Source organism: Phaethon lepturus, unplaced genomic scaffold, assembly GCF_000687285.1.
Source record: "Phaethon lepturus isolate BGI_N335 unplaced genomic scaffold, ASM68728v1 scaffold16298, whole genome shotgun sequence".
NCBI classification, from domain to species: Eukaryota; Metazoa; Chordata; class Aves; order Phaethontiformes; family Phaethontidae; genus Phaethon; species Phaethon lepturus.
Window position 1 is genome coordinate 1942 of NW_010557046.1, and position 13096 is coordinate 15037.

The 13096-nt window shown below is 36.4% G+C and overlaps 1 protein-coding gene across 2 annotated transcripts in view; it reads right to left on the reverse strand.

The window, feature by feature from the left end:
• Positions 1–2108: 2108 nt before the first annotated feature.
• The window catches only part of MARK1 (MAP/microtubule affinity-regulating kinase 1), a 27239-nt gene continuing 16251 nt past the window's right edge, over positions 2109–13096 (reverse strand). Inside the window, exons 11-15 of one of the 2 annotated variants that reach the window (XM_010292663.1) lie at positions 11317–11417; positions 8918–9079; positions 7855–8106; positions 5082–5126; positions 2109–3067 (exon numbers count right to left, since the gene is read on the reverse strand). In XM_010292663.1, the coding sequence (XP_010290965.1) occupies positions 2713–3067; positions 5082–5126; positions 7855–8106; positions 8918–9079; positions 11317–11417 (915 nt within the window). In that variant the 3' untranslated portion in view covers positions 2109–2712. Of the gene's footprint in view, positions 3068–5081; positions 5127–7854; positions 8110–8917; positions 9080–11316; positions 11418–13096 lie in introns of both variants that reach the window. The other variant, XM_010292664.1, reaches the window with a different exon arrangement.

Consider the following 13096-nt stretch of genomic DNA (forward strand, 5'->3'; position numbering starts at 1 on the left):
AACAGGCACTGAGGATTCAGCATGCAACGTCCCATTTCCATACCAAGTACACTCCGCTTGCCCATAAAGGCAGCGGTTCTGAAAAAGTCTCTTTCTCAGATCTTCCCATCTTATTCCTGCCAGGAACAGGAGATCTGGAAAGCCAAACGATGCCACCTTTTGCACTCAGATCTTGCCTTCAACTGAAGCACTGGGTGTTTTAGCTACCGCCGGAGATCGTAAGGTGGTTCACAGCTCATCTTCCAGCAAGGCGAAAGAAGGAAGGAGGGGAGCAGGGACTGGGAGTCAGGGCCATTTCCCACTGCTGGCAGTTGCTGGAAATGATACCCTTTGTAGACTGTCCACATATAGAAAAATTAAACTGGCACTTTGGGGTGCTGCGTTTCATGGGAGAGTTGAACTAAAATTTGTAACCTCTGTCCTCTTGAACTGCCGTCTGTGTTTTGTGGAACTTGAATACATCTCCGGTTACACGAAGCGCTGAAAACCAGCAACAATGTAGGGCAAAGTTAGCCTTGTGAAAACAGGGCCTGTAAAGCAGGAAGCTAGCTTAAGTACTTAATCTACCCTCTCACAGCATGACCTGTATTTTTTTCTACCGAACCTCCCAAAAAGGCACAGGGTTTTGTTTCATGACTAAGTTCATACATGATCTTGGATTAGCATCACGGTTACATTCCAGTGGTGTATTTTCAAGGACAACTGAACATTCATGGGCATTTACGGGTAAATTGAGCAGACACACAAACCCCTCCTGTGGCTGATTTTTGGTGAATTTCTGGAAAAGCTCCTGGACATTCATTTCAAAGAAGTGCTAAAGCACCGATACATTCTGGACAAGGCAGGACCACAGAACCCATGCAACGCTCATCCTGAATTCATGCCACGTAGAAGACGAAGTCTGTACACTTTGAGACTATTTTGCTACCTGCAGTAGTGCTTTTATAAAGGGCAAACAACAAGTATTTTAGTATGAGAACTGTTCAAGTAAGTTTTAATAGAGTGCACCAGTGAATCAAGATGACTTGTTTCAGATTTTGTTTCAATGAACATCAGATAAAAAAGAAAAGGGGCTACAGTTCTTTCTTTCCAAACACCACCCTTTTTCTAAGGCAACAATACACGTCCATTTCCGAACATAACTGTTACATAGGAAAGCTACATCACAGTACAGTATGTAAAGTCCATCTCGGTCAAGAAGCCATTAGAGAATGGCACATTTACTACACTTACAGCCTTCTAACTTAGGGTTACAGAGTTTACCACAGCTTTTTTTTTTTAATTTTTATTTTTTAAAGTGACAATTTCTTAATGAACTTTCTATTCTTCACAAGAGTGTGCAGATGGGGCCCATAATGTTGATATTACAGTAATTACGACATTAAATAACATTGCACAACCAACCTCTATGGTTAATTCAGTACAAAATAACAAGTATTAAAATGTACCAGTACTAGTGGTTTTACATAGTTTATAATCATTAATTATGAAGGAAAAAAAATGTGGTTTGTTTTTTTTCTTTTCTGTAGGCAAGTGCCTCATTACAAAGCTGCACATTACAGGCATAATGATGTGGAATAAATACAAGAAATCTGGTAAAATATTAAACACAAACAGGTTACATGGGAACAAACTGTACAACCACAAAAGCATAAATCAACAATTTATCATTATAAACAATGTATGTTTAGCTGTAAAATATTACGTGGAATTGCATGTACTCTTTGGGGGCACATGTTCCAAAAGCCAAGCTAATTCCTGAGGTGGTATTATTAACTTACACAATTGGTCAATACTTCAGATTATCTTGTGCTATTAAACAGTCCCAATATTAATATATTTCCATAAAATGGAATTTATAGTATTCTGAAGGCAGCAAATGAGTGATATTTTACACCATGATACTCAAATGAAATTATGGTTCTCCGTTTTGGTGCTACATTTGTTAATGGCCCATGGGAGTAAGCACTGTAATTTGCAGACAGAACATCACTTACGCCTGGTTTTCTGTTCCCCCACAGCTCTGAGCTGGCCCAAGGCAGAACAAAGTTTTTAAACTGTAAGTGCCAACACTGTAAACATGTTTGTATTTTTTTTCCCCCCCAACTAAATCAAACACTGTCCAATAACAAGCATAAGAGCCAAAGATAAGCAGGAACAGTCTCGTGTAGAACAAAAGCCAATTATTCATCGACTTTTGGTTCAAATCATGAACAATCTTTAAATAATTAAAAATGGTCATGCTACAGTTGTGAAAACTATTTTTGTGCATTTGACTCAGGACACAAGTTTTTTAAAAAACGCATGATAGAGGTAAGACTTATAAAAACCACCAAAAATGTAAATGATAGGGAAGAACTTTTCCAACTGAAAGCATCAAACATACATTTCTGTGCAGAAATCTAGACAACTATACAAGATCTGAATTTAAGCAGTCATCTTTTTATTATACAACTCTATGAACATAAAATGAACAGAATGCTCTGTATACTTACCTGTACATGTGAACATAACTTCTTTAGCTACAGTTATTTAATATAGGTCATACTGGATTTAACTTTACAATTCTGAATAACTATGTATAACCTTATTGCAATAAGGGCAATTTCTACATGGGGAATTTCACAGGCCAATCACATTAGGCATAACCAGTACATTCAAAGTGTAGATCATGTATGAATCTTCCCTGATCCCAAAAAATTTAGGTTCTCTTTACAGCTTAAGCTCGTTTGCTATCTTGGATGCAATGTTCTTAAATGCGATAGAAGTCCCAGATATTCTCTTGAAACGTACTCCATTGAGTGACAGTCGTGGCAGCTTGCACACTTCCATCTCCCACTGAACAAGGCTATCTTGTCGTGCATCACCATGAACACAGAAGAGCAAAAACCTCTCTTTCTGTTCGTAATCACAGTTATTAGCGTCTAACACTTTCCGAATCTCTCTCATCATATCGTTCGGGTCCATAGAACTAGTGGTCTTCATACTCCACGTGAACCGCAAGGACCGTGGCTTCGAATCTTTACTATCCTCCTTCTCTCTGTCTTTTGGCTCCCCAGAAGCACTCCTGGAAGAAGTGACGTACAGAACAGTCAGAAATAAAAGCAGCATAGCCAAGAGATAGAAGAGAAACACAGTTCTTGAACAGGGGTTTCTAAACTGCGATTGACACTCCACCAGTCACACGAAAGCTAATTCAGAGTTGGACTCTGTTGGAACAGTCGTGCACCATCTCCTGCAGGCATATGTGCTTCCACACAACACTGGGAGCTGCACCAGTGCTGGCAGCAGCTCCCAGTAGTGGCACACAAGCAAAGCAAGTTTGGAAACCCCTGCTCTAAAACGTTCTGATGACATGTGCAATGGTAACTGCAGCAGACACACATTATTCCATAATGCTCCAAAGAAAGTGGAATCTATGTAAAAGCATGACTGAAATTCTGCTGATTTCATGATCTGGAGCATGCCATACACCAACAAAACTGAAGTTGAGGGACACAATCCTGAAGCATAAATCATATTGTAAAAGCAGCAGAGGAAGAAACCCCACCCTGCGATTCACAAGTCTTCAGTTCATTCCCTCCCCTCTTTTCCACCATTCCCCCTTTTTGCATTTATGTATGTTTGACCTCTCTCTGTGTAAAAAGACCTTATAATAACGTGCTTTATTTTAACCGATGAAGCAGAATTTTGCGCTGTAATTTGGTTGTAAACAGCTTGTTTGTCAACCAGTTGAGTACACAGCCAACAGCTTTTTCACAGAAAAAACAGTGGCACCGAACAGATTACTTATTCCATTGTAGAAAACATTTTGAGAAACAGCACTAATTATTCTAACATAATTCCATAGCCACCTATTTCTGTTCTTGTCCCAGGTACTTAAGATGCCTGATGCCTCCCCATCTGTCACTGGGGAAAGGTGCTGTTCTCATTTTGATAATCTATAAACTGTCACTATTCAGAGAGGAGTCAAAACAAGCATTTTTAATTTTAATTTAACTTTCCGTGTGATCCCCAGAGAACCACGTTGATATTAAGGGATGGAGCATGGCAGGGATAAGATCTCAAACAACTTTTAGCCCAAAACAGACACTGTAGGATGACAAAAAGTAGAGGAAGCTAGAGAATGAAAGCAAAAGCTAAAAGCAACCTCACCCTTCATTTCATTTGAATATTTGATTAATCTCTTTTCCCTTTCCATGTCAACAATTCGACAGCTATTTATGAAAAGGGCTAAGGTAGATAAAATGCATCGTGTGTTATACAATGTATCCTGTTAAGAAGGTGCTGCTTTTTTAAAAATAAAGGCTTTCTGTTTGGAAAACTAAGTTGATACTTTCTGTAACTGACCAGTTAGGAATGCAAACTACAATGCCTGTTCATTAGAGAGCATAAAAAGGAGTTATGCACTGTGCTAAGCACACCAAAAATGCAGAACCAAATGCTGAAACATGGCAAAAGAGCAGATATACTGGAAAATGAGCATATGAAGGAATGCTTTATTGCTAGCGGAGCGTCTGTAAGATTTGTGTACAGTCGTTGCCATACAAATTCAATATTTAGCAGTCACCACCCTTTTTGTCTGAATGTCACTTACTTGGATTCTCAGTGTAAAGTGACATTCATTTCTCAGGGACTGTAAGGCGTTTACTTCTGGCAAACAGCAGCTTTAGTAATGAACACACTACGTAACTATAGTAAAAGTTTACTATATACATATATACACACAGGCACACACAAGGTATACTACATTTTCCACTGAAACCAAAAGTAAACACCGTTAAGTATTTATAAGATAAAACATTATTTTAAGTGCCTACATGATCGGTTAACTCCTACGAGGGGCTTCATTATTTAAAGGAATATGCTTAAATAAAGTTTTATATTAAATACTTCGCAAGAAAGCAAAAATGAGGGATAAAGGACCTCACCAAAACCCCCTCCCGCCCCAAAAAAACATTTTTGAAATGCAGATTACTTAAGCACTATTCTATTTTACATCCTGATTAAAAACCTTTAAGAAATCACTTAAACCTTGATGCGAAAGACCTAGGAGCGAAGTATTAATAGTGACTCCTCACCTTGAGGTGTCAGTTCTGCCACTGGCTTCGCCTTCACTTGGATCCCTCAAAACAAAGTTAAGGTTGAGATTCAATGATAAAGGTGAAAAATAAAAGTTAAGAAAACCTACATCTAGAACAATGTTAAATAGCTACTGAACAAAAAAAAAATCAGTATAATAATGTCAAGCCTAATACTGTTTCATAGTACTTTTTCACAGCTTTAATTTTAATTTCCCTTTATGATACCTTAACTTTTCAGGTCTGATGTAGAATTGTTTAATTTTTTTTTTTTTTTAAACTGATGGCAAAATTAGCACGTTGTTCTCAACCTACTGCAGACAGAGCAATGGCCACATGTAATTCCAGCAAGCACGGAGGAGCAGTCGATCAAGGTGGTCCAGGGGGGCTCCACTCTGCAGCCTTCTGGGCCAGGCCTTTAGACCTCAGTCCTGAAAGCACTTAGGTACACACCCATGCTTAAGCACACTCAAATAATTAAAGATAAGATGTGCCTAAGAGTTTGCAAGACCAAATGTTTGGAACCCAGTTCAGAAAGGTTACTTCAACATCTGCTTAACTTTAAGCAAATCAGCTGTTACATTGACTTTGGTAAGATTACTGGTAAGCTTGAAGTTAAACATCTATTTTTAATCTTGTTGAATTAGAGCTGTACATTATCAAGGAACTGTTTTGTATTATGCCTTTTTAGTCTGAAGGAACTGGAAAAATATCCATAGGTTGTATAAGCCACCTAGGTACATTCCTAGTGCTGCTGTACAAACATTTTAGCACCCAATTTCAATTAGCTAATTATTTAATACCTTCAAATCACAAATACTTTAGCAACTAACATCAGAGAAATATCATTTGACATAAACCATTGATGCAAAATACTTCAATATGCTATTCATTAAGCAGTCTCATTATGCATTTTATATACTTACCAGAAAAGGCATTTACCTTTGCCAAAAAAATAGTAAAAAAAGTCTTTCATGACACCTTCTAATCAAAGTATGCTTTAAACCATTATTTCCTGAACAGTACAGAAGTTAAAAGGCATGCAGTTATGTGCTCCAACTAAAAGAACAGCAAAACCCCACCCTGAACCTGTAATGCCAGCCTCTAAGTCTCAAACAACCCAACATTTAAAAAAATAAAAACCACAACAAAACACCCCACCACCATCAGCTACAAAACATACAAAAACCCTACAAGGCCTTCACTATAAGAAAATGTATTCTTAGCAGTACAAAACATAATAGGAAATTGTATAAAGATGTTCTATAGTAAAGATAAGAGATGTTAATTTACAGTATGTTAATTCTAAATACATAGTTTATAATTTTATTTTAATATTGTAGTTTAACAAAAATATTAATTCTTTGATCTGACTCTTCAAAAAAATTCAAGATACCATTCCTTGCAAATAACAATGAGCTATAATGCAAAAAACCAGCCTGTGCTCTTGAAATTGGTTAGTTACTTAACAGAAAATACCTTTCTTCCCATTTGGAAATCTACACTGACACTAGAAGTTGACTAACTTTGCTGTAAACTGTTTTTTTCCTTTTAAAAACCCAACTATGTAAGTGCTGGAGATACCAATAATGGAGGATCATAGTCCTGTATCTTCAGGTTTCTGAAAAAAGAAAATCATTCACATCCTTTTTTTTATTTTAGGTCATTATAGGAAATAGTACTTAAGACATATTCTGACACACTATCAGCTCACCAGGTTAAATCAATTTTATGAGTAACATCACTGCATTTCTAGCTTTCTCTTTTCCCTTGTAATATCACCTTACACAATTCATGATATTTTACTTACAAATTTGCAACTACTACCTTAATTTACTGCCAACCCTTTTTTTGTTACACACAAATGATAGAATTCAATACATAACAGTATGATTGTGCAAAGAAAATAAAGGTTTGCAAGAAGTAATTCTGTTGTAAAACTCACAATACTGCAGTATGGACACATCCATAAGTGGGCTTAAGAATTACAGGTAAATCACTCTTAGAAAGAAGCAAACTGAAAATTAAGTCCCCTTTTGGGAAAGCTGTTGTGCCTGCTAAGCCAACAGCCACTTGATATTAAACAGTGTATTTGAAAATCATTCCCAGCACCTCTCCTCAGTGTTATTACTGCTAGCATCATCACAGGCATGAATGCAAGTCCAGGATGTGTGGATTTTCTTCTTTGAGAATTGTGAACTTACACTTGAAGAAGCTGGTAACATGACATGAGAGGCTGTATGATACTGAAACATTAGTATTTCCAGACATCCAGACTTCTGCCTGCTTTTAAGCTTCTTATCTACTCAGATTTTAAAATTCCCTAAAATAATTTGTTAATACCTATTCCCTCTACTAAGCACAGTAATAAAATCATTGTATATATAGCCCTTGCAACAAACTGCACCCAGTTAAAAAAAGTAAAATATTGTTAACATTAAATGACTCATTTTTAAGTCACTGCTTAAACATTTGATTTTAACTTAACTGTAGCATCTTTGTATTTTAGCTGTAAAGCATGAGCAAAACTTTGAGTAGTGTTCTCTTGCTCCTTTACAGTAAAGCAGCAGAATACCTGGTCAAACATAATCGTTACAATATACACAGAGAAGTAAAATAAGGCAAGTTCTGGAAGGAACACACAAAACAAGCAGCATTCTAACTAAAATTTACATTTAGTTCAGATGTAAACTGGAAATTCTCAATGACTTTGCAATTATGGCCCTAGTTATAGGCTGGGCTTTTTTTTTCTCTTAAAAATCGAGGTACTAACCTGCGAACAAACTTGGAAGTTATCTTGCTTATTATACCAGTTGATGTCCCTCTTCTAGCATGTGCAAAAGCACCGGTTTCATGTGATGGTGAGGCGGGCGGTCCATTGTAAGTGGCATTACGCCGCTCCCTTAGCTGCTCACCATGGAAAGTGCTTCGACTTGAACTCCCCCGAGGAAAGCGGGTTCGGTCTGGAGTGGTAGTGCTAATACTATGAGCAGACGGGGAAGCAGCAGGCACTCTTTGAGTTGCACTGCTGGGAAAACAGAAGCATAAATAAAGAGAAAGACTGTGCTAGAAACCCTCCTACATGACAACCATTTCTCAAAGATAGGAAAAAACCCCTGTTCTTGGTTCTTTTTTTAACCTGAATCTGCTACTGATTTGCTTTTATGATTCATACTTAGAAATAATAAAAAAATACTTTCATTGTAAAACCAAATTATCTCAAGTAGTAAGAGCAGTTTAAAAAACTATACAGAGATAACAGGACAAAGGAAAAAGGTAGAAAAGTCTGTAGTAAGATCTGAAAGTGTTCCCAGCCCTCTTCTGGAAAAATACATTCAGCAAAGCCTTTAACACACCAGCACTCCAAAAACTTAACAGGTATTTCTTACGAAGTAATCATCTGGCACAAATAAACGTATAAAGCTATTTGTGCAGTAACAGCAAGAGCAACTACATTATGATGCTTTTAGACAGAAATGAGCCTAAGAATCTACAAAAACAAGAGGTTAACACTTCAGTATTTCATTTGAATTTATGGTGGTCTGTGTTGTATGGTCCTGTCTAAATTAGTTAAGTTTTTAACTACTTAAGTTTTCCAGAAGCTTCCAGAGGGAGGCAGTCAAGGAACTTCTTTAACTGTATGCAAACATGTGTGATGAACAAAATCAGGCTTAAATCATCTGTAATACCCACACTACTTGAGTAAACTACTGTTCCGAAAGAGAATGCAACATGACAGTTTTGAATAGATTACAAACATACCGAAGTATATAATGAACTGAACAACAACATTTTTAAAGTGCATAGCATTAAAGAAATAATAATCAATTTATTACCTCGGTCGGTAAGCTTCAGTGCCATCTTTGATGGTTGGCAGTGTAACTTTTATAGGATGACCAGAGGCAGACATAGACTTTTGATGTCGAGGCCGTGTTGATACAGCAGAAGCCACTGCTGAGCCTGCAGAAGATGTGCTACTTGCAGACATTTCTGTTAGGCTTTTACCATGGCAGCAAGGCAGGTGGGATGGACAAATGGAAAGGGAAAAGGAAGCTTAATGTAAAAACCCATAGAAAACAGGGAAAACAACAACTACTTTCTTCTTTTACAACATAGCAAGTGCTGTTTAAATAACCAGAAGACTGAGCGACCAGGTTGCCTTAGTCAGCTAAAGTATACAGAATTCTGAGAAAATTATGTTCATCCATAAATCAAATCACCATATATGTTAAATTAGGCCTCTTCATTCCTCCCAAGACTAAAGCTTACACACACATTATCCACAGTAACAAAGAATACATGCAAATGGTAAAAAACAAACTGAAAAAGAAATTTGCAAAAGACTTAACTAGATTGATTAAATAGACTCTCCTTCTGTAAGGTGAATACCTTTATTTTCAGTTAAAACTCAAACACCTCACACTTGAAACATTTGCAACTGTTGCCACATTATCAGTTGGAAGTGACTGTCTTTTGGAAGGACCAAGTTGTACTTCACCTCTGGACTATCCCAGCCACTGCTAGGCTGAGCCAACCCTTGCAAAATACAGTTCTTACTACCGGTACTTTTATTTCTGCTTTGCCTAAGTGGCAAGGGAGAGATGAAAGTAGTGGCAAAACTACTGTATTATTAATTTTTAAAACAAGAGTCAAATGACTTAAGCGAAACTACAGCTTTGCCTCTAACAAGCATAAATGAAATTACATTAATAATGTACTAGCAACAACAGTCCCAAAGCTAAATATCTGTAACAAAGAGGTAAAGATTTCGGATAAATAATGCGATGACACAAGATGTTCAGCAACATCAAATCCAAATTCAACTGCAACAAACTGTTTTGTAGGAAATGCAAATATATAACTCAAAAGAAAATTCTTCTCCTTCATTTTTCAGAATATGCTCAAAGAGCTGAGCATATTCATTGCACTCATGAAAAGGAATAGGGATTAAGAGTCATCTGTCTTTTCAATACTACAGAAAAAAATGAAATATAAACTGTAAAATGAAAAACTTTGAAATAAAATCCCTCCTCATTGTAGTGTTTCTGGTATTAAATCTATTGAAAGAAAAACTTTATCAATCTTTGTGAGATCAGAAAAAAATATTTTTGTATATATTTTAACCCTAAATCTAAAAACTGTGTTATCGTTTTTCTTTTTGAAAAAGGATTGTTACAATCTTTGTTCAAACCTTTTAAACTACACACAAAAATTTGGAAAGACACTTTTGAAAGCACCCATCTAATAATTTGAAATTAATTAAATACTGAAAATCAGTTTTCTGCTTTTTAACATACCTCCTTAAAGCACTTCAAACAGCTGTACTTTACATGTTCCATAGCTCATAGTTTTACTGTAGATCAACAGCCCTCTACTTTTTTTATTTCCAAAATGAAATGCATCATTAAAAAATTCAAACACTAAGACAGAAAACAAAACCAAACTAGTTTACTAGATTATGTTATTGCATGCTAGGGATTTTATGGTTCATTTTACCTTAACTGTTTTATTTAAATAACTTAAAAACCAAATCAGACTAAGGTCTACTGCTTTAATCTAAAAAAAAAAAAAACAAACCAAAAAAACCCCAAACAAAAAAAAATCCAGTTTTTATTACTCTCCATTAAAGCCAATGTTTTATTTTTCAGTCAGATACAGGGGTTAACTAACACCAAGGATGAACAAAGAACATATTTTGAAAAAAAAAAAACCCAGTAATTGTGGCAGTGTTAAAAACATTAGTATTTAACCAAACGTACTAAGCTGAGTGTAATTATTATACCACATACAGATACAATTGGTTACTATCACTACTAAAATATTATTTAGGCCAAAAAGTCATATAAAAAAAAGGATCAGCAAGTCTTAACAATTTCAACTTTTTCAGTGATTACTGGGAGACATGAAAAAGGATCAGGCTACACCGTTAGGGCGATCCATCTGAAGGTCTCCAAAGCAGAATTGCCTACTTAGTTGTGAGCATAGTTTACTCTGTGTTGGAAAACAACCCTTAGTAATAAATGTGATTCCATAAAGAGGCAAAAGCAGGTCTACACATTTAGTTATAAATTTTATCACAAACATACAAACTGCAGTGGAAGACGAGATGAAAACATACAGTCGGACTTTACGTATTTCACACCATGCTTCATAATGGTATTGATTAACTGCATAACCTGATGCTTCTATGCCTCAGTTCCTGTACCCAAAATAATAATCCAGAAAAGTTGAATACCTGTTGTCCTTCCCATTCTGTATTGCAGAATAGCGATCTGAAGAACGTTCACAAACATAAGTGTTCCTCCTTGTCATTCCACTACCAGAAAATACATTATTCTAGAAGAAAATTAAGACTAAAATTAAACACTTTCTTCTACTGTATATTATGTTGCACAAAAATGTAAGCATCGGAAGCAAATCAAAACACAGTTTCAGCTGTTTATGTGTATTCTTAATGCCTTCAAACGTACTTGGTTAATCTCTGGACACAAATCATTTACATCATCAGCTATTTCTTCCCAATAGCTCATTACTGTACCATATCATTACTCTACCAAGAAAATGTAGAAAAATTTAATTTTGCTGACACTTGCTTTACGAAGTATTATTATCCAATTCCCACATACTGTGTTACTGAATTATTTGTCTCTGGGATCAAAGGAACAAACCTGAATCCCAGAGAACACATCTATCTGGCTGGTTGAAAGGCTTCCCTGTGTGGATTAAGTTGCCAGCTGGAGCTCCAGCCTTACAGTTTGTTGCCCCGTCAAAAGAGTTTAAGAGAAAAATGAAAAGATTATTGATCTGTGTCAGTCAACCCAGAAATTATGATGCAGGTAACATGGCAAATAGGTCTTGTAGCAACAAATACTGATGGGACTGTCTGTTACTAATTTCAGTTTGCATATACTTCATAAAATACCTACACACTCTCCTCCTCCCCCCACCATGCACAGATTAGCTGCTGAAGACTTCCTTTCAGTACATGACGTACAAGTCTCAGCTTTTGATACAGCACATATTGAACTTGAGGTGGGAGAGGTTTGCAAAGTGCTAACATTACATGCTGATTCATGCTGGCAAAAGATTTCAAATGCACCAGGCTTGGGTACTGTAGCACATCATGAATTCTGGAAAATTTACTGTGTGTTTAGGTCTCCCTTACCTACAGCTTTTCGGCATCAGTATCAGCCTGCAGAGACTACTGAATAAACTGTTTCAAAGCCAATTTTGTAAGGAAGATTAACAACTGCAGTAACTGTTTTTGAAATTTAATTCTCATTAGACTAGTATGATCAAAGGTGATACATATGTTTAAGGAATCCTGCTTTCCCTAACATCATGTTACCCTCAAAGTTACACAAAAGTATTTTAAAATTATCCATATTACTGTTGTTCATTTTAAATGTTTGAGTTTTAAAAAACAAATTCACTGTTTTCTGTGTAAGCTGCTCAACCTTAACTACTGTTGCAATATCACACACCACTATTTCGTAACTGTGCCCATCATAAAGCCTTTCACAAAGTCCTCAAAATAGTAATAGAGCTAAAAATGTACAAATACTGAAGTTGCCATTAGCAAGTAAATCAATTTCTCATTCTTCATAGCAAAAACACTCCATTTAATTAGCTCTCACAAAGCAGAGAAATGCTGGTGACATATCAGCTTGTACCACACATGACTATAATCAGCTTTGGGGCAATATAGTTTTGGGAAAGCTCAGATATGAAATCTAATCTTAGAAGACTCAAAAAGTTCCTGCATGCAATCCATGCAGTCATAATTTCAAAGACTCTTTGCACGGGGAGGGGAAGGGAACAACTCAAAATTTGGGGAAAAAAAAAAGCATCTGCAGATGTATTGCAGACACAGCCCGCAGAGCATTAAGAGTTAAATGAACTTCAGCATTCATTTTGTTTTAAGAGAATTCTAGCAGAAATGCATATCATCTTCCCAGAATATCCAAGACAGAAGCCAGCACATAGGATCCCAAAGGACAAGGAGAATTCCTGCT